General features: G+C 36.5%; 1 protein-coding gene across 7 annotated transcripts in view; it reads right to left on the minus strand.

The window, feature by feature from the left end:
* Positions 1-21565, minus strand: part of DMXL2 (Dmx like 2) — a 178885-nt gene that overhangs the window by 98030 nt on the left and 59290 nt on the right. For all 7 annotated transcript variants that reach the window (XM_079129866.1, XM_079129868.1, XM_079129865.1 and 4 more), the window contains 3 exons: positions 20223-20401; positions 17578-17761; positions 5113-5287 (listed from right to left, as the gene is read on the minus strand). In XM_079129866.1, the coding sequence (XP_078985992.1) occupies positions 5113-5287; positions 17578-17761; positions 20223-20401 (538 nt within the window). The remainder of the gene's footprint in view (positions 1-5112; positions 5288-17577; positions 17762-20222; positions 20402-21565) is intronic.

Here is a 21565-nt window from a genome sequence, read left to right on the forward strand (position 1 = left end):
ATTCTTTTAAAAATATGAATTGATAAAAACCTAAAATAACCAACATTTTAAAAATAAGTTACTATTATAAAGACATTCTTAGAATACAATTGTTTGGCTGGAAAGGATAATATAAGCAAAATAACATTTAATCACCCAGCACAGCACTGTCCAATAGAAAAATAATGCAATCCACAAATGCAAGACATGTAGGTAATTTTAAAATGTTAATAGCCACATTATAAAAGGTAAAAAGCAACAAGTAAAATTTATTTTAGTAATATATCGAACCCAAAATATAAATCAATATGAAATTATCAATATGAAAAGAATTACTAATGTTTTACCTTCGTTTTTATACTAAGTCTTAGAAATCCAGTGTGAATTTTACAGTATATCTCAATTCGGCCACATTTCAAATGCTCAAATAACCACATATGGCCAGCAGCTACAGAACTGGACAGCATACACCTAGAGCCACTGCTAAAAATTATCCTTTTGAAAATGTGCTTACTGAACATCATCTTGATATAAACAAATATTTAAAAAGAAAACCCTCTTCACCTTGAAGCAACAGACCTCCATTTCAATAAAAGGACTTAATATAAATAAAAGTTCTACCAATAATGTTAGGAAATATTTTTAAGCAAAACAAAAACATAATGCCCTTAAATAAAAGCACTCAAATATATTGCTGCCGACATAAAAGCTGCCTCATACTACTTCCCAGACACATAAGAGGAAAAGGTGAAAAAAAATAATGATTAGAAGATGAAGTATCTTTCCCTTAGCATAAGCCAAAATGTCTATGGGGTAGAAGACAAAATATACGGAGAAACAAGGAAAACTTTGTAACAAGACATTTAGATAAGGTTATAAAGAAGAGCTGAGATGAAATAACAGTTAAAATATTAAATAAGGCATTTTGATACATCATACATAAAATGGAATATAACTTCTCGTTCTTCTGTTTGTACATGATGTAGAATTACACTGGTCCTGTAATCATATATGCACGTAGGGCAATAATGTCCAATTCATTCTACTATTCTTCCTACCACCATATCCTCTTCCCTTCCTTCACTTCCCTCTGTCTAATCCAAATTACCTTTATTCTTCCCTAGTCCCCGCCCTTACTATGAAATTAGCATCCGTATCAGAGAAAACATTCCACCCTTGGTTCTTTGGAATTGGCTTATTTCACTTAGCATGATAGTCTCCAGATACATCCATTTACTGGCAAATGCCATAATTTCATGCTTCTTTAAGGCTGAGCAATAGTCCATTATGTATATAAGCCACAATTTTTTAAGTTTTTGTTTTGATTCATTGTACAAAAATGGGGTACAACTATTGTGTCTCTGGTTGTACACGAAGCAGGGTCATACCATTTGCATAATCATACATGTACATTGGGTAATGATGTTTGTCTTATTCTATTATCTTTCTTTCCCCACACCCCCTTCCCACTGCTCATTTCCATCTACACAATCCATCCTTCTTCCATTCTTCCCTTACCTCCGCCCTGCATTATGTATCATCATCCACGTATCAGAGAAAACATTTGGCCTTTGGCTTTTGGGGATTGACTTATCTCACTTAGCATGATATTCTCCAACTTCATCCATTTACCTTCAAATGCCATAATTTTATTCTTCTTTATGGCTGAATAATATTCCATTGTGTCTATATACCATAGTTTCTTTCCTCTTTCGCCTACTGAAGAGCATCTAGGTTGGTTCCACAATCTAGCTGTTGTGAATTGAGCTGCTATAAACATTGATGTGGCTGCATCACTGTAGTATGCTGACTTTAAGTCCTTTGGGTATAGGCCAAGGAGTGGGGCAGCTGGATCAAACAGTGGTTCCATTCCAAGTTTTCTAAGGAATCTCCACACTGCTTTCCAGAGTGGCTGCACTAATTTGCAACCCCACCAGCAATGTATGAGTGTACCTTTTTCCCCACATCCTTGCCAACACATACTGTTGCTTGTATTCTTGATAATAAACATTCTAATTGGGGTGAGATGAAATCTTAGGGTAGTTTTGATTTGCATTTCTCTTATTACTAGAGATGTTGAACATTTTTTCATGTATCTGTTGATTGCTTGTACATCTTCTTCTGTGAAGTGTCTGCTCATTTCCTTAGCCCATTTAATGATTGGGTTATTTGTATTCTTGGTGTAAGGTTTTTTGAGTTCTTTATAGATTCCGGAGATTAGTGCTCTATCTGAAGTATGTGTGGCAAAGATTTTCTCCCACTCTGAAGTCTCTCTTCACATTGTTAATTGTTTCCTTTGCTGAGAAAAAGCTTTTTAGTTTGAATCTATCCCAATTATTGATTCCTGCTCTTATTTTTTTGTGTTTTGGGAGTCATGTTAAGGAAGTCTGGTCCTAAGCCGACATGTTGAAGATTTGGACCTACTTTTTCTTCTATTAGGTGCAGGATCTTTGGTCTAATTCCTAGGTCCCTGATCCATTTTGAGTTGAGTTTTGTGCCAGATGAGAGATAGGAGTTTAGTTTCATTTTGCTGCATACTGATTTCCAGTTTTCCCAGAACGATTGGTTGAACAGGCTATCTTTTCTCCATTGTAAGTTTTTAGCACCTTTGTCTAATATGAGATAACTGTATTTATGTGGGTTTGTCTCTGTGTCCTCTATTCTGTACCAATGGTCTACCTGTCTATTTTAGTGACAATACCATGCTGTTTTTGTTGCTATTGTTCTGTAGTACAGCTGAAGGTCTGGTATTGTGATGCCACGTGTTTCACTCTTCCTGCTAAGGAGTGCTTTAGCTATTCTGGGTGTGTTATTCTTTAAAAATGAATTTCATGCTTGCTTTCTCTATTTCTATGAGGAATGTCATTGGGATTTTAATTGGAATTGCATTGAATCTGTATAGCACTTTTGGTAGTATGGCCATTTTGACAATATTAATTCTGCCTATCCAAGAACATGGGAGATCTTTCCATCTTCTAAGGTTTTCCTTAATTTCTTTCTTTAGTGTTCTGTAGTTTTCATTGTAGAGTTCTTTCACCTCTTTGGTTAGATTGATTCCCAAGTTTTTTTTTTTTTTTTTTTGAGGTTATTGTGAATGGGGTAGTTTTCCTAATTTCTCTTTCAGAGGGTTCATCACTTATGAATAAAAATGCATTAGATTTATAAGTGTTGATTTTATATCCTGCTACTTTAATGAACTCACTTATGAGTTCTGGAAGTTTTCTGGTAGAATTTTTCAGCTCCTCTAAATATAGAATCATGTCATTGTATATGCCACATTTTTTAATCTATTCATCTGTTGAAGGGCATCAAGGTTGCTTTCATAGCTTAGCTATTGTGAACTGAGCTTCTATAAAATTTGACATGACTACCTCACTGCAGTATGCTGATTTTAAGTCCTTTGGGTATAAGCCAAGGAATGGGAAACTAGGTCAAATGGTGGTTCCATTCCAAGTTTTCTAAGGAACCTCCATACTGCTTTCCATAGTGGCTGCACCAATTTGCATTCCTACCAGCAATGTTTGAGTGTACCATTTCCCCCACATCCTTGCCAGCATTTATTATTGCTTGTATTCTTGATAATTGCCATTCTAGCTGGAGAGAGATGAAATCTCAGTGTAGTTTTGATTAACAGAGAAGTTATACTCCATTTATGTATGATGTTTCAAAATGGATTCTACTGCCATGTATAACTAATTAGAACTAAAAATAAACAAATAAATAATAAACTTAAAAAAAAAATAATCTAGTAAAGAAAATATATTTTCCAAGAATATAAAGTGTAGTTTGTGTGACAGCAAAACATATGAATATAAGCTGCCATCGTTTATCACTAAGTTCATCAATACATTTTACTATAATTTCTTATATCCTAATAGACAAAACTAGATAAAATACAGAGAAAGAATCTCAAAATAAAAGACAAAATTTTCCCCATTTTTTAAGTGATCCATCCCTGCCTACCACTGTAACAAAAACCTGTATGAAAATCAGTTGTTCACTGAACTACATTTTCTCAACAAAGTAATTTTAGACTAAACAGCCTTAATTTATATTTTGTTCTTTTGGTAGTGGCTTATAAATCATAATTTCTCTGTTCCCCAACCCTGGTTCCAGTAGTACTGCAGAACCTTAAATGTATTAGCAAAGTTTACTATTTGAAGGAAGACTTCTAAATCCTATTTTTACAGATAAAAGACTCTTTTTATCAAGTAAGAACTCAGTGAATATGTTTCAAAATCTGTACTTGCTTGAAATGTGGTACACTTATATGTGATATAATAGTCTAACCTTAAAAAATATATTAAAGGGAAATTTCACCATTCGTGTTTCTAGGTTCAACCAAAGTTCGAATTTACTTGGAACCCTTGTTATATTCTAGACACAGGTGCTCAAAAATACTTATGGACATCAAACCCTGATAATCACATAAATCCCCATGTTATGGTTTGGATCTTGAATGCCCCCCAAAGTCTCGTGTTGAAAGCATGGTTCCCAATGCAGCAGGTTCACAGGTGGGGCTTTTAGGCAATGATTAGATCACGAGGGGTCTAGATGAATGGAACAGTGGGAAGTGGAACCTAGTTGAAGGTAATGGGTCACTTGGGTCCTACCTGGAAAGGGTTTACCTTCTATAGAGGCCCTTCCCCCACTATGTCCTTCCCCACCTCCTCTCTCCCACTGATGGTTGGCATGAGCTGAGCAGTTTTCCTCACCACACCCCTTCCACCATGATGTTTCTGCCTTGAAACCAACTGACCACGGATTGAAAACTGTGACATGATGAACAAAAATAAACTTCTCCTCTAAGGTGTTCTTATCAGATATTTTGGTCAGGGCAATGAAAAGCTGACTAACACAGCCAATTTAAGAAATGGTTACCAATCTTAATTACATACACACACACACACATTTACATGTACAGATATATGTATATATATACACACACATACAATTAGACATACAATTGAGAAATATACACACACACATACGTATATTTCTATTCCAATTAATAAAGGCAACATGGCATTATAACATTAAATTAAAAACAGGTTATAAAAAGTAGTCAAACTTGTCAAATTATTTACCTTATTTCAACACATTTATAAGAAATAAAACTTTACTACCCTTTACCTGTGGCAGGGTTGATGCTTGCTGCGATGTGAAAATGACACAGTGCATTGGCATGGTGAGAAATGTGTCTCTGAACTTCATGTGTTGCCATCTGGTCAGGCATTAAATCAGTGTGAGTTACAAGAACAGAAGATCTCCTTTGTCCTTTCCTTAAATTTTTCAAATGGTGTATGGTCTAAAATACAAAAAAAAATTGTTGAACCCAACTCTGGAAGGTCTAATAAATGCTAACCAAAGAAGTTTTTTTTTTTTTTCCTTTTCTTTTTTTTTTTTAATTTATTTTTATTGTAAACAAATGGGATACATGTTGTTTCTGTTTATACATGGAGTAACAGCATACCATTTGTGTAATCATACATTCACATAGGGTAATGAGGTTTGATTCATTCTGTTATTTTTTCCTTCCCCCCCACCCCTCCCACCCCTTCTCTTCCCTCTATACAGACCCTCCTTCCTCCATTCTTGCCTCCCTCCCCATTATGTGTCATCATCCGCTTATCAGTGAGACCATTCATCCTTTGGTTTTTTGAGATTGGCTTATCTCACTTAGCATGATATTTTCCAACTTCATCCATTTGCCTGCAATTGTCATAATTTTATTATTCTTTATAGCTGAGTAATATTCCATTGTGTGTGTGTGTATGTGTATGTATGTATATATATATATCACAGTTTCTTTATCCATTCATCAATTGAAGGACATCTAGGTTGGTTGTCTGGCTATTGTGAATTGAGCAGCTATGAACATTGATGTGGCTGTATCTCTGTAGTATACTGATTTTAAGTCCTTTGGGTATAGGCCACGGAGTAGGATAGCTGGGTCAAATGGTGGGTCCATTCCAATCCTTCTCTTTTTTGTGGTGCTGGGGAACAAACCCTGTCCCTCACCCATGCTAGCTAGCACTCTACCACTAAGCTACCCCTACACCCCCAAATAACTGTTGATTATTAAAAACTTAAAGACTTTTCTCCCTGTAGAAGCAGACCATTTTAAGAAAACTTTTTCTTCTCTTTTCTCTCGTTTTGTTTTGTTTTCTTGGTGGTGGTGGTAGTACTGGTAACCAAGGACTGAACCATGGCTTTGTGCCTGCTAGGCAAGCACTTTACCACTGAGCCAAACGCCAGCCCCATCTTTCATAATTATGGTAGAACAATTTTGAAAATATTCCTCACAGTTTTTGTAAATTTTATAGTTCAAGGCAAAAAATAGTTTCTCAGGAATATTTATTCAAGTTATCTACAAAACATGTACACTCCTGGTTAAGGTTAGGAGTTCCAAAGACTGCTTTCAGTAGCTCTCTCCCCATGAAATAAGTGGTATTTACTAATCAGAAGAGTAAAAATAAAATTATTGAATCTTCCTATCTGGAAGAATATTGCCTACCAAAATTCTTCCTTAGAATGAAATAGAGAGCTAAACAACTAAATAAATTCTATCATAAAGAAAATAGTATACTAACATAACAAGGGGAACCTACTTAGATAAGAATGGACAGGAAGCCCTCATCATCCAGGTTTGACCTATGGGCTTTAAACTGAGATAGATCTGTACGACTGAAATTCTCCACTAGCTCATCTGCTCATGTCAAGCTATTTTGGACATGGGGCCCTGACACTCTTGACATGATCTTTTCTTCATATCATAACCCCACTTCACAATACTTCCTTAATCTGTTAACCTAACACAGCCCCAATACCATGTTTTATAATTATTTTCCTTTGTTCCCCACATTCAATTAAATAAACTAACATGCTATTAATTCTTTCTCTATTAAAGTAATATATCTGGTCCACCTTTTCAATTCCTCCAACACTTATCCCTTTTCATATAGAAAACAATTATCAGTTCTATGGTATGTCCCCTGCCTCTACTCTACTATGAATTGCTTACTTCTTTAAAAACCTGGTCTAAACTGCTTATCAAATTATTCTCAGTAGATCACTGACATTTATCACAATTTTATTTTTTCATAATTTTAAATTAGATTGGCAAGAGTGACCAAATGTCAAAGGAACAAAAAGCATAATTTAAGAATATATACAATTATATAGACCTAACAGGAGTTTTGTAGCAAAGCCTATCAGAAAGCAAAATAGTTTGAAGTCAATTGGGTTTAAAAAATACATATTTGAACACTATTAATAACATTATTAAAACAGAAACCTTTGTCAAATCTCTGGTCACATGTTTACTGTACTAATATTCTTGTTTTATTTTATGTTGCAGTTGGTAATTCAATTTAACACTTAAAAAGCAACATTTTAGGCACCATGGATGATACAAAGATGTCTAAAAATCCTTAGTCTTCAAAGGCTTTATGTAATTTGAAGATAAAATGTTACATAAGTAGCTGGACATGATGGCCCATGACTGTAATCCCAGCAACTAGGAAGACTGAGACAACAGGATTGAGAATTTGAGGTCAGTCTCAGCAACTTAGCCAGGATCTGAGCAACTGAGTAAGACCCTGTTTCAAAATAAAAATTTTTAAAAAATTTGAAAAGTATTAAAGATGTGGCTCAGTAGTAAAACACCTCTCAGTATACACACATACATATATATTATTATAAATGATTGTAAACATTTACTTAATATTGTAGGACTCTGTCTTATACTAAATTTCAATATCTAAACAGAAGATAATTGGAACTGTTTTGACTTCCACTTTTAAATTTCATTTATGCTTTGACTAGTGGAAAAAGTATATAAATAATGACCAATAAGAAATAGTATCATAGCTTGCCTACTTTATATAAAATTTTAAAGGACCACATCCTTAAACTATTAAACTCATAAAACATTTCTACTTAGCAAAACCACTTTGATAATGCAACTATTAAACTATTACTGTAAATATATAATGTACAAGTATAATTAGTAATGTAGAGAGATGCTGATAACATTAAGTATAAAAATAAGCTATAAAATATTTCTACATTATATGATTGCAATCTTTTTAAAGAAAAATATATTTAACATGCATGATTGGATTAGTTTGATTATAAATTTCTTTTCTTAATCTAATTCGTGAATAAGTATTCCTGTGTAATAAAAATAGTCACAAGAAAAATAATAATCTAAGTTTACTTTATGAAATTTCTGATAATTTTTAATGATGTGTATGTATATCTCATTTTAGTCATTAATTCTACTGGATATAACAGTTGACAGTGTACATCATAAATAGTCAACCTTTTCATAAAGAACCTTTTTTCATACTATATTTACAAAATGAAAAAATTATTTCATTTTCAAAATATTCAACCTTAGTATAAAGAAATGGTATGAGTTCACTTGTTTTGTTAAGAAACAAAATCTTTATTCTTTTTTTTTTTTTTTTTTTTTTTTTTTTTAGTGGTGCTGAGGATTGAACTCAGGGCCTTGTATGTGCAAGGCAAGTACTCTACCAACTGAGTCATATCCCCAGACCAAAATTTTTATTCTTAAGGATAAAATGGTCAATTTTAATTAAAACAATAAAAGTAAAGTTTTTATTCTTCCAGATGAATTTCATGATTGCTTGCTCTATTTCTATTTCCCAATGACATACCTTACAGAAATAGAGCAAGCAATCATGAAATTCATCTGGAAGAATAAGAAACCCAGAATAGCTAAAGCAATCCTTTGCAGGAAAAATGAAGCAGGGGGTATCGCAATACCCGAACTTCAACTTTATTACAAAGCAATAGTAACAAAGACGGCATGGTACTGGTACCAAAATAGACAGGTAGATCAATGGTACAGAATAGAGGACACGGACACAAACCCAAATAAATACAACTTTCTAATACTAGACAAAGGCGCCAAAAATATGCAATGGAGAAAAGATAGCCTCTTCAACAAATGGTGCTGGGAGAATTGGAAATCCATATGCAACAGAATGAAACTAAACCCATATCTCTCACCCTGCACAAAACTCAACTCAAAATGGATTAAGGACCTTGGAATCAGACCCGAGACTCTGCAGATTATAGAAGAAAAAGTAGGTCCCGATCTTCAACATGTCGGGCTAGGACCAGACTTCCTTAACAGGACTCCCATAGCACAAGAAATAAAAGCAAGAATCAATAACTGGGATAGAGTCAAACTAAAAAGCTTTCTCTCAGCAAAGGAAACTATCAGTAATGTGAAGAAAGAGCCTACAGAGTGGGAGAATATCTTTGCCAATCATACTTCAGATAGAGCACTAATCTCCAGAATCTATAAAGAACTCAAAAAACTCTACACCAAGAATACAAATAATCCAGTCGACAAATGGGCTAAGGAAATGAATAGACACTTCACAGAAGAAGATGTACAAGCAATCAATAAACATATGAAAAAATGTTCAACATCTCTAGTAATAAGAGAAATGCAAATCAAAACCACCCTAAGATTCCATCTCACCCCAATTAGAATGGCGATTATCAAAAGTACAAGCAACAGGTGTTGGCGAAGATGTGGGGAGAAAGGTACACTCATACATTGCTGGTGGGGCTGCAAATTAGTGCAGCCACTCTGGAAAGCAGTGTGGAGATTCCTTAGAAAACTTGGAATGGACCCTCCATTTGACCCAGCTATCCCACTCCTTGGCCTATACCCAAAGGACTTAAAATCAGCATACTACAGAGATACAGCCACATCAATGTTCATAGCTGCTCAATTCACAATAGCCAGACTATGGAACCAACCTAGATGCCCTTCAATTGACGAGTGGATAAAGAAACTGTGGTATATATACACAATGGAATATTACTCAGCCATAAAGAATGACAAAATTATGGCATTTGCAGGCAAATGGATGAAATTGGAGAATATCATGCTAAGTGAGATAAGCCAATCTCAAAAAGCCAAAGGACAAATGATATCGCTAATAAGTGGAGGATGACACATAAAGGGGGGGAGGGAAGGGTTAATGTTAGGGTTAGGGAGGGGGGCAAGTATGGAGGAAGAAAGTACTGTATAGAGGGTAAAGAGGGGTGGGAGGGGTGGGGGGAAGGGAAAAAATAACAGAATGAATCAAACAACATTACTCTATGTAAATTTATGAATACACAAATGGTATGCCTTTACGCCATGTACAAATAGAGAAACAACATGTATCCCATTTGTTTACAATAAAAAAAAAAAGTAAAGTTTTATTATCATAAAACAAAAACCACTTTTAAATCACAACTAATTTCAAGGACCTTTACATGTTTAACTAATCAAAGCTAAGAACTCTCATAAATTTTGACATTTGATATGCAAAATGAAATAATTAAAACTACATGACTTACCTAGACTACAAGTCTGAGATCATTACTATTTCTATCTGGCTTTACAGTGGCATAAAATGAACAGTCTTACAAGCATAAAATAAATGAGAATTTATTGCTATAAATTTCATCATTACAAGTACCATTTGCATTTAAGCTTATGAATTTGGGGCAGAAAAATATCTTTGAAATTCATTTACCACTTTAAAAAATATAATACCGGGGGGGATTCAAGATGGCAGACTAGAGGGTGGCTGCGTTTCGTGTTGCTCCAGGACTCAGGACTCAAGAAGAGGAGATATAGAGAGCCTTGGGACCAACTCAAAGCAGCCGGGCGAGAGTCCCCCACTGGGCAGGCGTCCCGGACGGGGCAGGAGTCCTGGACGGGGCGGTAGCCCCAAAAGCAGGGATCTTTGCAAAGTAGAACTGCCGGCGAGGCGCCCCTCCCCCCGCCGGAGCAGTGATCGCAGACAGCTGGGAGCATTGAAGAGGGGGCTGCCCAGAGGAGAAGGAGAAATACGGGCTCGGCACGTCGCTTGGAATTGGAGCAGCTGCGCCAGGGCTCCGGGCGGCTATCCGGAGGAGCAGCATGGACTCAGGACTCAAGAAAAGGAGATATTGAGAGACTTGGGACCACCTCAAAGCAGCCGGGTGAGTGTTTCCCACTGGGCGGGCATCCCGGACGGGGCGGTAGCCCCCGGACAGGGCGGTAGCCCCAAAAGCAGGGATCTTTGCAAAGTAGAACTGCCCGCCAGGCGCCCCTCCCCCCGCCGGAGCAGTGATCGCACACAGCTGGGAGCATTGGAGAGGTGGCTGTTCACCACAGCGCTTGGACTCGGCGCAACCCATCCGCGCTCTGGGAGGCTGCCCAAAGGAGAAGGTGCTTGGTGAGCTGTTTGGACTGAACGTGACCACCCCTGAATACAGGGGGCTGCCCAGAGGAGAAGGAGAAATACGGGCTCGGCACGTCGCTTGGAATTGAAGCAGCTGCGCCAGGGCTCTGGGCGGCTATCCGGTGGAACAGCGTGGTGAGTGGTTTGGTCCCAGAGCATCCGCTCCTGAACATAGAGGGGTTGTCTGGAGAAGGAGGAGGAGCGCGGCGGGGTGCTTGGGCTCGAAGTGACTGCACCAGGGCTACGGGAGGCAGTCGGGACAAGAAGGTGCACAGTGAGTTCTTGGGACTCGTGACGCACCAGATCTCTGGGTGACTGCCTGGTGGAGAAAGTGGTGCGTGGTGGGTCACTTGGTCTTAGAGCGACCGCACGGAACAACAGGTGGCTGCCGGAGGAAAAGGCGTGTGGCGGGTCACTGGGACTCGGAGCGATTGTAAGGGGCTCCAGGTGGCTGCTCAGAGGAGGGGCCGCATAGCCAGGCGAAAAGTGCAGAGCAGGGTCCTAGACGGCTTCTTGGTGGAAGGGCCCCACAGACAAACTGAGGGGCAGAGCGAAGGCTCCAGGACTGCAGGCAGCTTCTCTGAGGAGAGGCAGCCGAAGGAGATTCGTTTGCGAAGGGTGAGGCTTCCAGGCCCAGGAGGTAGGTCCGGGTCCCTGGGAACATTGCAGAAGAAGGCTGCCCAGCCCAGGCGGTAGTTGTGAATTGAACGGAACCTCTGGGAGGAAAACCGACCAGCGAGACCTCCCCACCGGGTGACTCCTCCCTGTTGGGTGAGGTTCTCCCAAAAGGACCGTAAAATCAGAGACACAGGCCCAAACTGGTCTTGCATCAGCCCATAACCTACTTCCCTTCTGGATGACCATTCATCAGCAAGTGAAGGTACCTCTGCCCACTAGCAGGGAATATACCCCACCAGAAGGCCACCACCCCTAGGGAGTCAGCTCCCTTGTGGAGCACTGCATTATCAACTTCCTCCAAGATTTCAGGCTACTGAAGACTAAGAGGGGATATAATAGAAATCTTCAGGGATATTATAAGACAACAGAGGAAATCTGCAATATCACAGCGGTCAACTGATACCTGAACAATATGAGAAAACAAGGAAAGAAAATGCTGCAAACAAATCTAGATGTTACATCAATGAAACCCAACGACAGCATGGCAGAAGAAATGACAGAAAGGGAGTTCAGAATGTACATAATTAAAATGCTCAGGGAAGCAAATGACGAGATGCAAGAGCAAATGCAGGCACTGAATGATCGCACCAATCGACAGTTAAAAGAGCAAATACAGGAAGCAAAAGATCACTTCAATAAAGAGTTAGAGATATTGAAAAAAAACCAAACAGAAATCCTTGAAATGAAGGAAACAATAAACCAAATTAAGAACTCCATAGAAAGCATAACCAATAGAATAGAACACCTGGAAGACAGAACATCAGACATTGAAGATAAAATATTTAACCTTGAAAACAAAGTTGAACAAACAGAGAAGATGGTAAGAAATCATGAACAGAATCTCCAAGAACTATGGGATATCATGAAGAGGCCAAATTTGAGAATTATTGGGATTGAGGAAGGCTTAGAGAAACAGACCAAAGGAATGAACAATCCATTCAATGAAATAATATCGGAAAATTTCCCAAATCTGAAGAATGAAATGGAAGATCAAGTACAAGAGGCTTATAGGACTCCAAATATACAAAATTACAACAGACCCACACCAAGGCACATTATAATGAAAATGCCCAACATACAAAATAAAGACAGAATTTTAAAGGCCACAAGAGAGAGGAATCAAATTACATTCAGGGGGAAACCAATACGGATATCAGCAGATTTTTCAATCCAGACCCTAAAAGCTAGAAGGGCCTGGAACAACATTTTTCAAGCCCTGAAAGAAAATGGATGCCAACCAAGAATCTTATACCCAGCAAAACTTACCTTCAAATTTGATGATGAAATAAAATCCTTCCATGATAAACAAAAGCTAAAAGAATTTACAAAAAGAAAGCCAGCATTACAGAACATTCTCAGCAAAATATTCCATGAGGAAGAGATGAAAAACAAAGAAACAAATCAGCAATGGGAGGAACCATTCTAAAGGAATTGTCAAATAAAGGAAGAACCAAGTCGTCTCAAAATAAATAAATAAATAAATAAATAAATAAATAAATAAATAAATAAATAAATAAATAAATAAATAAAATGAACCAAATGACCGGGAATACTAATCATATCTCAATAATAACCCTGAATATTAATGGCCTGAACTCATCAATCAAAAGACATAGACTGGCAGATTGGATCAAAAAGAAAGATCCAACAATATGTTGCCTGCAAGAGACTCACCTCGTAGAAAGAGATGCACATAGACTAAAGGTGAAAGGATGGGGGAAAACATATCATGCACATGGACTCAGCAAAAAAGCTGGGGTATCCATCCTCATTTCAGATAAGGTGGACTTCAAGTCAAAACTAGTCAAAAGGGATAAAGAAGGACATCACATACTGCTTAAGGGAACCATAAATCAGCAAGACATAACAATCATAAACATCTATGCCCCAAACAGTGGCTCATCCATGTATGTCAAACAAATCCTTCTCAATTTCAGAAACCAAATAGACCATAACACAATAATACTAGGTGATTTTAACATGCCTCTCTCACCACTGGACAGATCTTCCAAACAAAAATTGAACAAAGAAACCATAGATCTCAATAACACAATCAATAATTTAGACTTAACGGACATTTATAGAATATACCATCCAACCAAGAGCGAATACACTTTCTTCTCAGCAGCACATGGATCCTTCTCTAAAATAGACCATATATTATGCCACAAAGCTAATGTAAGCAAATACAAGAAGATAGAGACACTACCTTGTATTCTATCAGATCATAATGGTTTGAAGTTAGAAATAAATGAAAGAGTAAAAAACAGAAGCTACTCCAACAATATGCTATTGGAGATTAAACAATATGCTATTACATGATGAATGGATAACAGAAGATATTAGGAAGGAAATTAAAAAATTCCTAGAGGTAAATGAGAACAAAGAAACATCATATCAAAATCTTTGGGACACTATGAAAGCAGTACTTAGAGGAAAATTTATTTCATGGAGCGCATTCAATAAAAGAAGTAAAAATCAACAAATAAACAACCTAACACTTCAGCTCAAAGCCCTAGAAAAAGAAGAACAGACCAACACCAAAAGTAGTAGAAGACAGGAAATAGTTAAACTCAGAGCTGAAATCAACGAAATTGAAACAAAAGAAACTATACAAAAAATTGACAAAATAAATAGTTGGTTCTTTGAAAAAATAAACAAAATTGATAAACCCTTAGCCACTCTAACAAAGAGAAGACGAGAGAAAACCCAAATCACCAAAATTCGGAATGAACAAGGAAATATCACAACAGACACGATTGAAATACAAAACATAATTAGAAGCTATTTTGAAAATCTATATTCTAACCAAATAGAAAATTTCGAAGACATCAACAGGTTTCTAGAGACATATGAATTGCCTAAATTGAACGAGGAGGACATACAAAATTTAAATAGATCAATTTCAAGTAATGAAGTAGAAGAGGTCATCAAAAGCCTACCAACAAAGAAAAGTCCAGGACCAGATGGGTTCTCAGCCGAGTTCTACAAAATCTTTAAAGAAGAGCTCATTCCAATACTTCTCAAAGTATTCCATGAAATAGAAGAGGAGGGTACCCTCCCAAACTCATTCTATGAAACCAATATTACCCTGATACCCAAGCCAGACAGAGATAAATCGAGGAAAGAAAATTTCAGACCGATATCAGTAATGAACATTGACGCAAAAATTCTCAATAAAATTTTAGCAAATCGCATACAAAAATATATTAAAAAGATAGTGTATCACGATCAAGTGGGTTTTATCCCAGGGATGCAAGGTTGGTTCAACATCCGAAAATCAATAAATGTAATTCACCATATCAATAGACTTAAAGTCAAGAACCACATGATTATTTCAATAGATGCAGAAAAAGCATTTGATAAAATACAACACCCCTTCATGCTCAAAACACTAGAAAAAATAGGGATAGTGGGAACATTCCTTAACATTGTAAAGGCCATCTATGCTAAGCCCATGGCTAATATCATTCTAAACGGTGAAAAACTGAAAGCATTCCCCCTAAAAACTGGAACAAGACAGGGATGCCCTCTTTCACCACTTCTATTCAATATCGTTCTTGAGACTCTAGCCAGAGCAATTAGACAGACCAAGGAAATTAAAGGAATACGAATAGGAAAAGAAGAACTCAAACTATCCCTATTTGCGGATGATATGATTATATACTTAGAGGAACCAGGAAATTCCACCAGAAAACTGTTAGAACTCATAAGTGAATTCAGTAAAGTGGCAGGTTACAAGATCAATGCTCATAAATCCAATGCATTTTTATACATAAGTGAGGAATCCTCAGAAAGAGAAATTATGAAAACTACCCCATTCACCATAGCATCGAAAAAAATAAAATATTTGGGAATCAATCTCACAAAAGAGGTAAAAGACCTCTACAATGAGAACTACAGAACACTAAAGAAAGAAATCGAAGAAAACCTTAGAAGATGGAAAGATCTCCCATGTTCTTGGATAGGCCGAATTAATATTGTCAAAATGGCCATACTACCAAAAGTGCTATACAGATTCAATGCAATCCCAATTAAAATCCCAATGACGTACCTTACAGAAATAGAGCAAGCAATCATGAAATTCATCTGGAAGAATAAGAAACCCAGAATAGCTAAAGCAATCCTTTGCAGGAAAAATGAAGCAGGGGGTATCGCAATACCCGAACTTCAACTTTATTACAAAGCAATAGTAACAAAGACGGCATGGTACTGGTACCAAAATAGACAGGTAGATCAATGGTACAGAATAGAGGACACGGACACAAACCCAAATAAATACAACTTTCTAATACTAGACAAAGGCGCCAAAAATATGCAATGGAGAAAAGATAGCCTCTTCAACAAATGGTGCTGGGAGAATTGGAAATCCATATGCAACAGAATGAAACTAAACCCATATCTCTCACCCTGCACAAAACTCAACTCAAAATGGATTAAGGACCTTGGAATCAGACCAGAGACTCTGCAGATTATAGAGGAAAAAGTAGGTCCCGATCTTCAACATGTCGGCCTAGGACCAGACTTCCTCAACAGGACTCCCATAGCACAAGAAATAAAAGCAAGAATCAATAACTGGGATAGATTCAAACTAAAAAGCTTTCTCTCAGCAAAGGAAACTATCAGTAATGTGAAGAAAGAGCCTACAGAGTGGGAGAATATCTTTGCCAATCATACTTCAGATAGAGCACTAATCTCCAGAATCTATAAAGAACTCAAAAAACTCTACACCAAGAATACAAATAATCCAATCGACAAATGGGCTAAGGAAATGAACAGACACTTCACAGAAGAAGATGTACAAGCAATCAATAAACATATGAAAAAATGTTCAACATCTCTAGTAATAAGAGAAATGCAAATCAAAACCACCCTAAGATTCCATCTCACCCCAATTAGAATGGCGATTATCAAAAATACAAGCAACAGGTGTTGGCGAGGATGTGGGGAGAAAGGTACACTCATACACTGCTGGTGGGGCTACAAATTAGTGCAGCCACTCTGGAAAGCAGTGTGGAGATTCCTTAGAAAACTTGGAATGGACCCTCCATTTGACCCAGCTATCCCACTCCTTGGCCTATACCCAAAGGATCTAAAATCAGCATACTACAGAGATACAGCCACATCAATGTTCATAGCTGCTCAATTCACAATAGCCAGACTATGGAACCAACCTAGATGCCCTTCAATTGACGAGTGGATAAAGAAACTGTGGTATATATACACAATGGAATATTACTCAGCCATAAAGAATGACAAAATTATGGCATTTGCAGGCAAATGGATGAAATTGGAGAATATCATGCTAAGTGAGATAAGCCAATCTCAAAAAGCCAAAGGACGAATGATATCGCTAATAAGTGGAGGATGACACATAATGGGGGGGAGGGAAGGGTTAGTGTTAGGGTTAGAGTTAGGGTTAGGGAGGGGGGCAAGTATGGAGGAAGAAAGTACTGTATAGAGGGTAAAGAGGGGTGGGAGGGGTGGGGGGAAGGGGAAAAAAAATAACAGAATGAATCAAACAACATTACTGTATGTGGATTTATGATTACACAAATGGTATGCCTTTGCGCCATGGACAAACAGAGAGGCAACATGTATCCCATTTGTTTACAATAAAATAAAAAATAAAAAATAAAAAATAAAAATATAATACCTCAAGAGCATGTTGTATTCTGTCTTTTTGTCTTCCCGAATGAGAAAGGGTGCTGGCAACGCTGGACGTGGTAGTCTCACAAATCTGCTCACCCAAAAGACAGTCTTCTGGTAATAAAGTTTCTGCCCATAGTCGGCATACACCATCATGGCATGAAGTTAATAGCACATTACAGACAGAACCCCTAACAACAAAGAGAAGTCAACAAAGGTTGCCATGAATTAATTAAAGGCTATTAATATTTGATTAATTAATTAATTAAAGGCTATTAATATTTGATTCTTCATGTATAAAGATGACATTAGTATAAAACACTGTATGAAAAAAAGCAAAGAGCTTAAAATATCATATCAGTGTAAAATCACAAAAACTGGGAAGTGATCTTGGTAAAAGCAAGAGAAATTAAAGCCTGATTATATATATGCAGCTAGAAAACCAGTAACTACACACACACACCCAAAGGCACTAAAGGAATATTATTTTTGAAACAAAACAAACATCAAAAGAAACCCTTATAAGTTACAGAACGATTATAATAAAAGACCATTAAATGTAATTAAACAATCTGGTTATGGCAGTAGTGTTATTTTGCATCATCCTTCTTTTAATACAAATAATTACAAATAGGCAAACAAATAAGCATCTTCATAATAAAACTGTGAAATTATCATTACAAACTGTAAACCAATGTCCTTCAAATTCAGTAAAAATGTCATAGCACCAAGCAGTTGAAGTAACTGCTTATTATGAAAGAAAAAAATCATCTGCCTTTAAAAAAAAAAATACTTGTTTAGAATCTAATTCAGTGGGGCTGGGGTTGTGGTTCAGTGGTAAAGCACTTGCCTAGTATGCGTGAGGTACTGAGTTCGATTCTCAGCATCACATATAAATAAATTAAATAAAAGTCCATAGAAAATACTTTTAAAAAATCTAATTCAGTCAAAAGAGTATATTACAAATGTCTTCAAGATATATAAATAACTTAAATAAAGTTTCAATTTGAAATCCAAAAGTTTATAAATTTCCCTTGTTATCTTTTCCTGAGCATCTTTATAATGTGTGCTGTTCCAATTCAGGTATAAATTATTCAGCAAGTGAACTAAACCTACTTCATGAAAGAAACAGATTGCTATACAAGATTCTGAGTGTTGAACAGCTTTCTTAGATCTGTACATACAATACAGGAATCATCTGTATAAGTTGTTTTGTAACTAATTTTATAAGTACTTTTAAGAAATGTCATACCAATAAGAGAAAATTTACACAGTTCATACCATGAATTCTATATTTATGGATTTTCAACTGCAGATTGAAGATATTTGTGGAGAAAAAAACTGCATCTGTACTGAATATGTACAGACATTTTTCCTGCCCTTAGTTCTTAAATTATAGAGTATAACAAACTATTTACATAGCATTTGCATTGTATTAGGTATTATAAGTAATCGAGAGATGATTTAAAGCATATAGAAAGATATATATGTAGGTGAGATTTAAAATCTATACCATTTTATAGGAAGCACTTGAGCATCTGCAGATTTTAGTAACTATGGGGAGTCCTGAAACCAATGCCCCATGCATACTGAGGACTGATGTAATAAAAAATACTTTGACCCCTGGCATGGTGGCATACACCTATAATCCCAGCACTTGGGATCACCTGAGTCCAGAAGTTTAAGACCAGTCTGAGTAGCACAGCAAGACATAACTTCAAAAAAAAAAAAAAAAAAAAAAGAAGAAGAAGAAAGAAAAGAAAAAAAGGCAGCATCTTCTGATTGACATTAGAGAAGAAACAGATATTTACAATGGAATATCAACAACAACCAAAAAATTCTTTGAGAAGGCTGGACATGGTAGCACATGCCTGTAATCCCGGCAACTCAGGAGGCTGAGGCAGGAGTTAAGTTCGAGGCCAGCCTCAGCAACTCAGAAAGGCCCCAAGTAACTTAGTGAGACCATGTCTCAAAAATAAAAATAAAAAGGGCTGAGGATATAGCTCAGTGGTAAAATGCTCCTGGATTCAATTTCCAGTAAACCCACTGCCCCTCCAAAACCCTGGCAAAAAATAAAAAATAAAAATTCTTTGAGAAAGTTCTGTTGATAGCCCTAAGATTAAATATATATATATATATATATATATATATATATACACACACACACACACATATATATATAAAGATAAAGATTTAAAAAGATTTTATTCACTGTAGAAGTTATCACCACAAGTATTATTGACAGCTTAATACTATGCTTTATTTGCCCTCATTGTGGGTTTTCCTATTACTTATAAAGATTCTAAGATTCATATCTTAGAATCTTCCATTACTGCAGCTTCTACTCACAACAGCAGCTGACACTGCCCCAGCACATACTGGGTACTTCACACGCACACACACACATTTCAGTCTCAATAAATCTCTGAGTGGTACCATTACTACCTTTACCCTACAGAGAGAAAAACAGAGGCATAAAGAACTTAAGAAATAAAGACACAAGCTCATAATGCTAGTGGTAACAGCAGGTCTTGAATTTACACAGCTTGACTTCAGAATCTATTCTGTTGAGCCCTACCATGTCAATACAGTAAAAGGATTTTATTTTCATTATTTTTATAAACATATAAAAATATGTTACATTTATCTAACCTGGGCATATACTTGCTAGTTTTACGCCATGAAAAACCTGTCACTGCCCGGGGATGTGCCAAGTAAACAAAGGAAAATTGAGTAGCAATCTGTTTCCTTTTCACTTCATGATGATCCTGAGGAATAATTGAAGACTTCCAACCAGTCATAGGATACCATACTTTCAAAAGACAGTCATCCTGCAAAATATCATACATCAATTTAAAATTAATTTTCACATACACATCAAAACTTAAAAAGTGTGAACTTTTAAAACTTAAGATGTATCTCTAAAAACTTAAGATATATCTAAAAACTAATGTGTAAACTTACATATTATATAAAAGCAAACCTAAAATAACATTTATTACTCTAAAGAACACTATTCTTAAAAACAAAGGAATAGTGTGTTCATTTGCAATCTTCTCTGTGCAATGGAGTTTTGGTTTTTTTGTTTGTTTGTTTTTGTAGTTTGCAGTCCTGGGGATTGAACCCAGGGCCTTGTGCTTGACAGGCAAGCACTCTTAGACCTGAGCTATATCCCCAGCCCCTGGAGTTTTTTAAATGGAGACTGATACCAATTTTTCTTATTTCAAGACCCATGGGTCACTGAAAAGATTTTAATGTTAGCTTCTTAGATAAGTTCAGAATGGATAATAAAGATACCCTACTATCTATCAGTTACTGTTATCATCCTTTCCTTTTTGAAGGTGTCTGAAAAGGTGAAGGTGTTTGTTTGTTTGGTTTTTCTTTGTGGGATGGCTGATCCTGAGTGTGAAAGAGCAAGATGGCCCCAGACTTCTCCAAATCCACACTTCTTTTTCTCCAATTCTTTTGTGTTCAAAGACAGGAAACCAAAAACACACCTTAATAAGAGGGTAAAGGGGTGAAACTCTTAAATATGAATTATTTCCTGCTCTAAATTAGGAATCAGCAAACTTTTCTATAAAGGGTCAGACAGACAGCAAATAAGTCAGGCTTTGTGGGTCACACACATCTGCAACACAGATTCTTCTTTGTTTTATTCTTACAACTCTTTAAAAATGTAAAAAAAAAAAAAAGTAGGGCTGGGTTGTAGCTCAGTGGTAGAGTGCTTGCCTAGCACGTGTGAGGCACTGGGTTCAATTCTCAGCACCACAGATAAATAAATAAATTAAAGTCTCATCAACAATTAAAAAAAATTTTAAAAATTTTTAAATGTAAAAAATATTCTTAGTGCACAGACCGATAGTTTTCTGATCCCTACTCTAAATGATGACAAAGCATTACAAATCATTTCTACACCCATTTAAAATATTTACAGGTACAGGCACTAATTTTATCATTTTACTTAGTTCTGACTATTTTGCTACAGGCCTAAATAA

The sequence above is a fragment of the Sciurus vulgaris genome, assembly GCF_902686455.1.
Source record: "Sciurus vulgaris genome assembly, chromosome: 2".
Taxonomy (NCBI): domain Eukaryota; kingdom Metazoa; phylum Chordata; class Mammalia; order Rodentia; family Sciuridae; genus Sciurus; species Sciurus vulgaris.